At 29.8% G+C, this 10,725-nt stretch overlaps 1 protein-coding gene across 2 annotated transcripts in view; it reads right to left on the reverse strand.

Moving 5' to 3' along the window:
• Positions 1-5,369: 5,369 nt before the first annotated feature.
• LOC130968367 (uncharacterized) overlaps positions 5,370-10,725 on the reverse strand; it is a 17,162-nt gene continuing 11,806 nt past the window's right edge. The window contains exons 13-17 of one of the 2 annotated variants that reach the window (XM_057893592.1): positions 8,468-8,602; positions 7,294-7,341; positions 6,723-6,837; positions 6,504-6,604; positions 5,370-5,745 (exon numbers count right to left, since the gene is read on the reverse strand). In XM_057893592.1, the coding sequence (XP_057749575.1) occupies positions 5,659-5,745; positions 6,504-6,604; positions 6,723-6,837; positions 7,294-7,341; positions 8,468-8,602 (486 nt within the window). In that variant the 3' untranslated portion in view covers positions 5,370-5,658. The remainder of the gene's footprint in view (positions 5,746-6,503; positions 6,605-6,722; positions 6,838-7,293; positions 7,342-8,467; positions 8,603-10,725) is intronic. The other variant, XR_009081642.1, reaches the window with a different exon arrangement.

The raw sequence follows: 10,725 nt of genomic DNA on the forward strand, positions 1-10,725 counted from the left end.
CCTTTTGTTTTCTGCAAATAATATAAAGGTAGCTCTAATTCTATCAAAAAATAAATTAAGTGCATCTTATGGTGATGATGCACATAAGTATCACAGCGTCTTGATTTATTTTGACTGGTGTCATAGTTGTCAAACCGGTTCGGCTAGAAAATTGATAAGAGAAAACGAGGAACAAAAGATGCCGCAGAAATAAAAAGGCAAAGATAAATGATAAACGATAAATCATTAAATGATAGATGTGTTGATAAATAAATAAAAAATTTTAATATTAATATTCTCTAATATTATTATTATTATATAACTATATATATATATATATATATATATATATATATATATATATATATATATATATATATATATAAGGAGAACTCTTTTATTGTTATCTCAAATTTTGTCTCCTTATTTATACACTTATAAGAGGTGTTATTTTCAAACCTCATTTAATCTAATCACTTTTGATAACATAAGTCTTTCAACCTTAAAAAATTCACATTCATATCAGAACATTCTTTTTGAATGTCTATTTAAAATTATATCTCATTAAAATTTTATTAAAAAAATTCAATAAAACAAATTACTAAAAAAAGAAGAGTACAATATCCTTTAAGGACTATTTCATTAAAAATCTTATCAAAAAAAGAAAAAAATTCAATAAAATAAAAAAATTTGGCCAAGAAAAAAAGAGTACAGTCTCTCCCTCTTGTCAACATTATTTAATATCTTAAAATCGACGCATTCTAATCTGATGTACCAATCTTTCAAAGGGAAATTTTGGAAGTCACTTTGTAAATAAATCCGGCAGATTATCGTTTGAACGAATCTGTTGAACATCAATTGTTCATTGATTTTTAAGATCATGAGTGAAAAAGAATTTAAGAAAAATATGCTTTGTTCTATCACCTTTGATATGTTTACCCTTAAGTTGAGCAATGCATGTTGTATTATCTTCAAATAGAATAGTTGGAGCTATTTTATGATCAAACAATCCACATAATAACAAAATATATTGGATTAAACTCTTGAGCCAAAAAAATTCGCGACTTGCTTCGCAACTTACTTCATATATCGCTAATATTTCAACATGATTAGATGATGTTGTTGCTATCATCTATTTCGTGGACCATCATGATATAACTATAGTATAGCTATAGCTGTATCACCATATGAATAGGTATATTATTTGAAATTTTTCTTTGTGTAAATCAAACAAATATCCTGCATTTGCATAACTAACTAATTGTTATCTGGATTCTCTTAGCCTGCAAAAATATTTAAGGTTCATAGGTCGTGACGAGCCAATCTTTGTGACTTCATAGTTTTAAAAAAGTTTGAAAATAATATCTAATGTTTTCAATTTGGTAGGATGTCTAATCTAAGTCTTATTTAAAAAGATTAGTAGAATATAAAAGGTTTTTAGATTGGCTTATAATTTAGTCTAAGTCAAAGTTGTAGTTTGAGAAAGACTCGGTATAAATAATATCATTTATACATTTATTTTATTAGTGGGACTCTCAAGCTACTTGAGAATTGGATGTAAGCATTCTAGACTAATCTAATACACATTCTTGTGTGTTCTTAACTCTGATCTCTCGCATTTATTGTTTAACTAGAAATAATAATTAATATTTTATATTTTATTTGGTGATAAATTAAAACAAATTATAAAAGTCTACTGCTAATGTTGACTTCAATCAGGAAGTTGATATGGCCAACTCTTTGGATGTTGCGAACTCTACTGGCCAGTTTGAGTAACATTTGTATCACAACTGCTCATTGTGATGGTACCACTGATAATGCATTTGGTTCTGATGATGGGATTGCTGAACTCCCTATGGAAGAAGGTGAGTCATTGAATTTGTCGAAAGCTGTTCAAAAGTGGCCTACCACTCAGGATCAAGGGGTCAAAACTATCCCTCAGAAAGAAGTTTCAGTACAAAAAGAACCCGTTACTCTTGCTCATGAGGTCTCAATTCAGTTTCACAAAGAAATATCCTATGATGGTGCTACTGCAGTAATATTTAATGGAAGAAAACATAGAAAGCTTCGCACCTCAACTCAACATTGGGAACCTCAGATTGTCTGATGTTGAGTTATGTCCTGATGCTATTTAAGAATATGCACAGGCAGTTAAAAGAGCTTGCCAGGACAAAATACGAAACATCTTGCGTATTTTGGATGGGAAATTAAGTTGACAAAGCATAAAGCCAACGACACTTGCTATACGTACAGATATAGGTCGCCTAATAAATAGGGTGTTTACTACTCTCTCAGTCGGGTTTATAAGTATGTGGCACAAAACTTGAACATAAACTCTTTGTCGTCCCAAAATGATCAGAATATGATGCAACTTACAGCTGATAATTATCTTGAACTTATTCTTATCAGGATCTAATCTAAATGATTAGAGTATGATGCAACTTACAGCTAACAATCATCTTGAACCTATTCTTATTGATCAATCAAAAAAGAGTCAGGATCTAAATGATCAGAGTGTGATGCAACTTAGAGATGACAATCATCTTGCACCTAAAAAAGAGTCATGATCTAAATTGCCACCAGTTGTGTCGTCTCATGTGGATGAAGTTGCAGATGAACCTGAGTTTTGTCCTCAAGCTGTTTCAGAATATAGCTTGAATAGATGTGCAATTGAAGGGAAATAAAATATTTTTTATTTTTTATTTGTTTGCATTTTATTTATATATTTGCATATATTAATGTTATTTTCATTCTTTAGATGTTTGGGACATAAATTGATATTTTTTAATCTTTACTTAAAATATTTTTTTATTTCCTACCATTCTTTACAGTAATGTGTTTTGCATTCGTTAACCTTTGGAATTCTAATTTTCTACCTTTTGTGTTTTTTTTTTAAATAATTTAAAAAATGAATGGATGAGAATGAAAAATATATAAAAATATTATATTAAATTTAAGAAATTTTTTACAATTAATATAAGAGATTAAGAAATAAAGATTAATAAGAGTCTTAATATGTATAAGTTGTAGAATTTAAATATTTGTAACTGAAATTTTTTATAATTATCATTATTATGACACTTTTAATATATATTTATTACATTTAATTAGTACTTGATGTTTCAATTGAATAATAATAGATAAAAAAATTTTGTTTTAATTTTTTAAAAATATTTTATTAAATAGTTATTGGTTGATTTTAATCTTTTACCAAATCATTAGAATTACTGATGTGCCATCATTAGCAAAGAAAAGATGGCTTAAATTTATTGTGGAGAGAGTTGGTATCAGCTTTTATATATTATAGCTTAAATGAGTTATAGATTAAATGGTATATGATACCATATATATATATATATATATATATATTAGTTTAAAAAAATCATATTTTTACGATGAAGTTATGTCATTTTTATTTATTATTTCAACAACCATGTCATACAAATACTATGTCTTATCACCAATTATATTTTATTTTATATAATCAATTTGTTTATAAAAAAATATTTTTTTATTTTTTTATTTGTTTGCATTCTATTTATATGTTTGCATATATTAATATTATTTTCATTCTTTAGATGTTTGGGACATAAATTGATATTTTTTAATCTTTACTTAAAATATTTTTTTAATTTCCTACCGTTCTTTACAGTAATGCATTTTGTATTCAAACCTTTGGAATTCTAATTTCCTACCTCTTGCGCTTTTTTTGTAAATAATTAAAAAAATGAATGAATGAGAATGAAAAACATATAAAAATATTATATTAAATTTAAGAAATTTTTGACAATTAATATAAGAGATTAAGAAATAAAGAGTAGTAAAAGTCTTAATATGTATAAGTTGTAGAATTTGAATATTTGTAACTGAAATTTCCATTCTTTACAGTAATGTATTTTGTATTCATTAACCTTTGGAATTCTAATTTCCTACCTCTTGCGCTTTTTTTGTAAATAATTAAAAAAATGAATGAATGAGAATGAAAAACATATAAAAATGTTATATTAAATTTAAGAAAATTTTTGACAATTAATATAAGAGATTAAGAAATAAAGAGTAGTAAAAGTCTTAATATGTATAAGTTGTAGAATTTGAATATTTGTAATTGAAATTTTTTATAATTATCATTATTATCACACTTTTAATGTATATTTATTACATTTAATTAGTACTTGATGTTTCAATTGAATAAAAATAAATAAAAGTTTTTTGTTTTAATCTTTTAAAAATATTTTACTAAATAGTGATTGGTTGATTTTAATCTTTTACCAAATCATTAGAATTGCTGATGTAGCATCATTAACAAAGAAAAAATGACTTAAATTTATTGTGAAAAAAGTTGATATCAACTTTTATATATTATAAATAGATTATCCCTCTTAAGTTTAGAAATCCCTTATTAACCAAAGACCTCAAATGTTATTCCTATCAAAGTAATACTTTAAAATGTTTCCCACAAGAACTTAGAACTAGTTTAACTCTTTCACACTAACATATATATCTACTGCATACAAGTTCGAAGGCTTGAGTTCTTATTTTAGATTTAAAAATTCCAAGTATGATTTAACCTCTTTCTTAAGCATCTCTTACAACTTCACTATTAACCAAGGTTTTGAGAAACAAACAAGTCATTCAACCACTTCATCTACTATTTTACCAGTTTAGAAGATCAATTGTGGTTGAAACAAAATAATTTAATTATAATAAAATAATATATCAAATTCTACAAAAAAAATATAGGAAGACCGATATAATAATCGGTTTTGGTAGTTGCTAAATTAGAAAATAACAACCGACTTTAGTCACTAACCGTTAACCATTGATTTTAACAATCGATTTTCAACCAAAAATACCAAACTTGTACACAACAATATCAATTCGCAAAATAGCAACAACACTTTGGTCACTAAATCAGGTGCTATATTTTTTATAGTTAAATTAGTTGCTAATATCTTACTTTAAAATCTAAAATCAATCGCTAAATCTGATAAGGAAAAAAATGAGAAAGGACAAAAAATAGGAACAAAAACACATCCGATTAACATTCATAGTTTTGTAACAAAAATACTTTGAATATAAAGCTATTAAATTTTATTTACTATTAGTTAGAGAGGATTAAATTATTTATCTCATAGCATTTAATTATAAAAATATTAAATATTTAGTTATTATTCAAATATATATTTTTTTAAAAAGTCTGTATATTTATAATACCAAATACTTTAATTGCTTCTGATTCAATAAAAATATTAAAATAAATAATTATCTATTATTACTTCTACTTTAAGTTTCTTTTTTTTTTCAACTACACAGCCAAATAAGCACATAAACTTGCAACATAAAAAAAATAAAAAAACAAAGTTCAAAGACAAAATATGATTTTATAGTGATCGTTTTGGACAGTAACATTCTTTGAACCAAAGAGCACATAATTTTTGGAGTGTAGGTCGGCAACATGATCAGTTAAAAATATTAGAAACCGTTTCAAGCGCAAATTGTTGATGAAAAAAATCTGATAAAATAGTTAGACATTTCTAACATACTACTGGGCACAGGCGAAGATATACAGTCTATTCCAGAAATTAAGCAATAGCCAACATACTCTACGTTCCAACACTAAACAAAAAAGTTCTGTTCTATAAAACTATGGTATAAAACTAAAATCTCCATGATGTAAATCTAAAATCTCTCAGCCGTCATCACTACAGGCTGAGCTTCGACCTGCTTCTTAATCAGATAAGGACCCTTTTCCACAGCTTCCTGCAACTGCATGCCAAAACTACCCAATATCACTTCAAAAGTCGAGACAAATTGATGGAAACAAGTGTGATAATGTTTTTCTTTATTTCTTCTTGGCAGGGAAAAATAATTCACAATTCTGTTCCGTGACTGTTCAGATACATTAATCCAATCAGTGACGGCTTGTAATAAATTCTTGGGGAGCCAAATAGTTTATTTAAATTAAGTATACATATTTGAATTTTTTAAACAAAAAATGCATTAGTTTTTCTCTAGAAAAGTGGATCAATATTTTGATTTCTCTCATTATTAGAAATTATTCACAATTATAGAATTATCAAAACCACTAAATATGTAAAAAAATATTGGGATATCTCCAAATTGGGCCTCGACAATTTATGTGTCGAACAAGTAAGTGATCGCTAATCTTTTAAAATATTAGACAAACTAATTCCTCATAAAATAAAAGGACTAATTAATCCCTAATATTTTATTATTTAGTAAGTGTAAAAGTCAGATACAAAAATTAAATCAATAAATTTTAAATATTTCAAATGATATTTTGTATTATGTTTTTATCTTCTAAATCAATACTCTAAACTCTAAGTCCAAATATAAAATCAATTTTTCAAAAATGGGGGCCAAAATAGAAAAATGAGGGGAGACAAAGTGTAAATGGAAACATTGGAAACAAAAATCTGAAGTTTGGGGTTGGCCATGGCGCTCCTTGGTGCTAAAGAGGCAACAGAGGGAGTACAATGGTAGTGAAAGTTTTTGTATCTTACCTTTGTAGCTATACCCGCAAAAGCAGAATCACTGGAAACTCTGCTAGACATCATCAATGATTTGTGTATTGCCTTGCAACAGTTATATCTGGCTTCCATGCCTAAAATGCAATTTGCATTGAAAAAATATATTGTCAAGAAAATCAATGTGGCACGTAGACTGACAAATGGTTTGAGGCAACAGTCGCCAAAATAATAATAATAATAATAATAATTGACCTATTTTTTTGGTTTCGGTACTTGGATCGGTCACTATATTTATGATCTCTTGTTTCGAGCATACCTCCATCAAGCACCATGGTCGGGCAACTAATCCACTAATCATTCTATAGGCCTGAAAATATGTTAGACATAATGCCACATATATGTTAAGGACAAGCATGTACTACCTAGTGCAGCAGTGCTTATAAACAAGTCTGGACAAACTTGAAAAACAAAACTACATTGTGGCTGAAACTGTTTCTTCATAGTCCACCCGATGATTCAATATTATACAAGAGATGGCATTGATGCAAATGTATGCACTCTAATCAAATCACAATATTTTAAAGCAAGGTGGAACTTCTAAAGTTCCCATAATATAAGGAAATTATGGATTAAAAGATCAAAGCTCTACTTGAATTTAACAGTGCTCAGGCACTCCCATCCTAAAAAATAACTAAATCCGAAGAGTTGAGGGAATGCAACTACACAAGGTCATATAAGAGAAATATCATGTGATGGCTAAAATGAAATTATTCAAGAATTATTCATAGAAGATTGTAATGCAGACTTTATATCGAAGTCTCACCGCTAAGCGTATTTCCGAATCCTGATGCAGAACAGACAGAAATAGACCCTGCAAATTACATGATGAACAAAGATAGATTTAGTTTTAGAACATATGGGTGAAAAGCCGCCAAGCAAGACAACCAAATGAACATTTGTTCCCTTGAGGAAATTTCATTCCAGGATTCTAACCCAAATTTTGAAAAAGTATGTGCTAAATGCAATCAAAGGCTAACAGATAATCTTTGTTTTGTTAAAAAGTTTCAAAATTCATGAAAGTGAAGGTAAACCCTCTAACATTGAGAGGAAGAATTCATATTCATTTAGCAGTCACTTAAGCTAAGTTTCCATTACCAGATTTTTTCCTCAGTAACATATGATGATGTACCTTTCACTACAAGGTTAATATTAGGGTAAAGTACTGTTTTGGTTCTCAAAATTCTTGTCAAATAAATATTGTCCCTAACCAAAACCTGAATATTGATATTTTCAACGGTTCCCCCGAGTGACCAGTGTTGTTTTGAATCACGGAAAGACAATCAAATGTAGGGAGGAAAGATGTCCACCATAAAACACAACCACCAAATAAGCCTTGTCTTCCACCCTAAAAACATCAAATTTTCCATATTTTCTTCCACTTACTCTGCCCTCTAGTCAAGTTCAACTCATTACATAAACATTGTTCCTTGTATGGGAATGGAGGTGCAACAAGGAAGAACCCTAAAACCCAATGGATGGGAAGAGATCAATGTACATTAAATAAATACAATAAAAAAGGGGGAAATAATCATTTTAGTTAACTTTAATTTTCTTTTAAATTTAAATTTAAACGCAAGGAAGGATGTTACTATACAACAACAACAACAAAGCCTTGTCCCACTAAGTGGGGAAGGATGTTACTATAATGGAAGTAAATATATTAAAAGAACGAGATTAATTAAAAATCTAAAGGAGTTTAAAAGTAGTATTCATGGAATTGGAGGAAGATTGGTGTAATTTTCCTAATATAAAAAAAACAAAGGATATACCACTGACCAATGTGACAAAGATAGAGCAAGATAAGCTTTTAATACATGGCAAGCCCCATTATTTCAAGGAGAAACCAATCATCACAAGCCAAACCAAAAGATAAAAAACCACCGAAGGAAAACATGAAAAATAAAATAAAAAATAATAACACTAAAAGAATAGATCACCGATGGAGTCAGCTTTGAGCTCTTGGATGCAGCCTCATAGACCATGCGTCGTAGGTTTTCTTCAGCTTCAGCATCGAGTATAATGTTCTCAGACCGTGTCTCTCCAGATATGTTTCCTAGAGCATGCAATGCAGCCTGTGAATGCCATTTTAAATTCAACCATATAAGTTAAAGATGGTATATTACCATAAAATATTCCAAGTAAAATGAAATTCCAACTTTGTTTCTGAAATCTAGAACAAACTTGTAAATGATGCATTCTCATTGGATGTGTACCTTCTGTACTGTTAGAATCTTATGTTAATCAGGATGATAACTAAGAGCTAGAATCATATCTTTGGAGTAACAAATATTGTCCATATCTTTCTACATGTAATACCCAATGTCCACTTAATCCAGCCTCAGCTTAGTAGTCGACACAAATTCTCATGGCTTCCAATATGACAAGGTTTCTAGAGCCTAAAGACAGCCTCTGCTTCACAGTTGACACAGATTCTCATGTCTTACAATATCTCAACATGGTATCTAGAGCCTAAAAACAGGCAAAAATTAATCATGCTGTCAGGAGGACACCATGCCTTCCCATGCATGATATCTTTTATCTCACAATGTTCCTGCGGCAAGCGACCTGGACAGACTATTCTCTTCATGGATTTCCATAAAAAGCTGTCGATGTTTGCTCAAACAAGGTTCAGCCAAGCGGAAGAGAAAACAATTGATGTTCCTTCTAGCAGACAACCAATTGCTATTTCTGCAACAGAATCAATCACCTATTACCACTAGTACTCACTCAGTATCTACAGCTTGCATCTCTCAATCTAGTAATAATTTAATCTCATGGGTAATTGATTCAGGTGTCTCAGACCATATTGCTAGTAGCAAATCCTCTTTTACCCCTCTTTCATCAATTTCCTAAGTTCATTACTTTAGCATATGGCTCATAAATTGTCACCACAAGAATCAATCATGTCTCACCTATTGAATCTGTGTCTTTAAAAGCAGTCTTATCTATCCAAAATTGTCCTTTCAATTTACTCTCAATAAGTTTACTCGAGCTCTTAATTGTTTTATCACATTTGATGCCAATTCCTTTTTTTCTACAGGACCGTCATATGGGGCAAATGATCGGTGAAGGAAGAGTTGCAAGGTCTCTACCCATCTCAAGTCAACTCATCTAGTGGTATGTGTGGTTGTTGAATCTCCTAATCTCTCCATAACTGGTTAAGTCATCCTAGTTTAACAAAGCTTAAGATGATGACCTCTACCTATACAAGAGAATATGCCCTTGACATATTAGAAGAAATAGGTTTGTTAAATTACAAGCTTATTGACAGCTCAAGATCCAAATTGGAAATTGTTGTCTGACCAAGGAGAATATTATCCTGGTCCAGGGAAATATCAGAGACTTGTAGGGAAGCTGAAATCCCTCAATATTACTAGACTAGGGTATGAAATATTTCATACCCTGTTAGAGTAGTGAGTGCATTTATGCAATCTTCTTGCACTGATTATTGAGATGCGATAATGCAGATTGTGCAGTATATCAAGAAATCCCCTAGTTAAGGACTACTATACATAGGTAAAGGAAATACCCAAGTAATTGGGTACTGTGATGCAAATTGGGCAAGTTCTTCTTTTGATAGTTCTTGGTGGCATGGAGAAGTCAGAAACAAAGTGTTGTTGCCCAATTAAGTGTAGAGGTTAAGTATCGCACCAGGATATTAGTGGCTTGTGAGTTAATCCGGGTTAAACAGTTACTTTTAGAGTTCGGGACAGTTACACAAATGAAGTTATATTGTGATAGTCAAGCAACACATCACATTGCCTCTAATCTAGTATTCCATGAGAGAACTTAACACACAGGTTGATTGTCATTTCATAAGACAGAAGTTGAAGAGAATGTTGATATTATGTAACGTGATGCATCAATTAGGGATAATTAGTTCCTCCTTTATTAGATATTGTAATTATGAATAATGATTAATTAATGTATATAAAACCTACAAGCTGAGGAGTCTAAACCTCAAGCTTTCATATGATAATCCCTGTGTAACATTAGCCACTATCATTTCAAATTCAAGACAACTCATACAATTAGAAAATAATTAATAAAGTATAACCTTAGATCACTTCATGAATAACCAGACTGATTCCATATATCATTAAGACACTCTAAGATGTTAACAATATATTCTTATACAATACACTCAGGACATCTAGAGCATCCGTCAGTCTTAAGAACTCCAAGGGAAGAAATA

The sequence above is a fragment of the Arachis stenosperma genome, chromosome 3 (genome assembly GCF_014773155.1).
Source record: "Arachis stenosperma cultivar V10309 chromosome 3, arast.V10309.gnm1.PFL2, whole genome shotgun sequence".
NCBI lineage: Eukaryota > Viridiplantae > Streptophyta > Magnoliopsida > Fabales > Fabaceae > Arachis > Arachis stenosperma.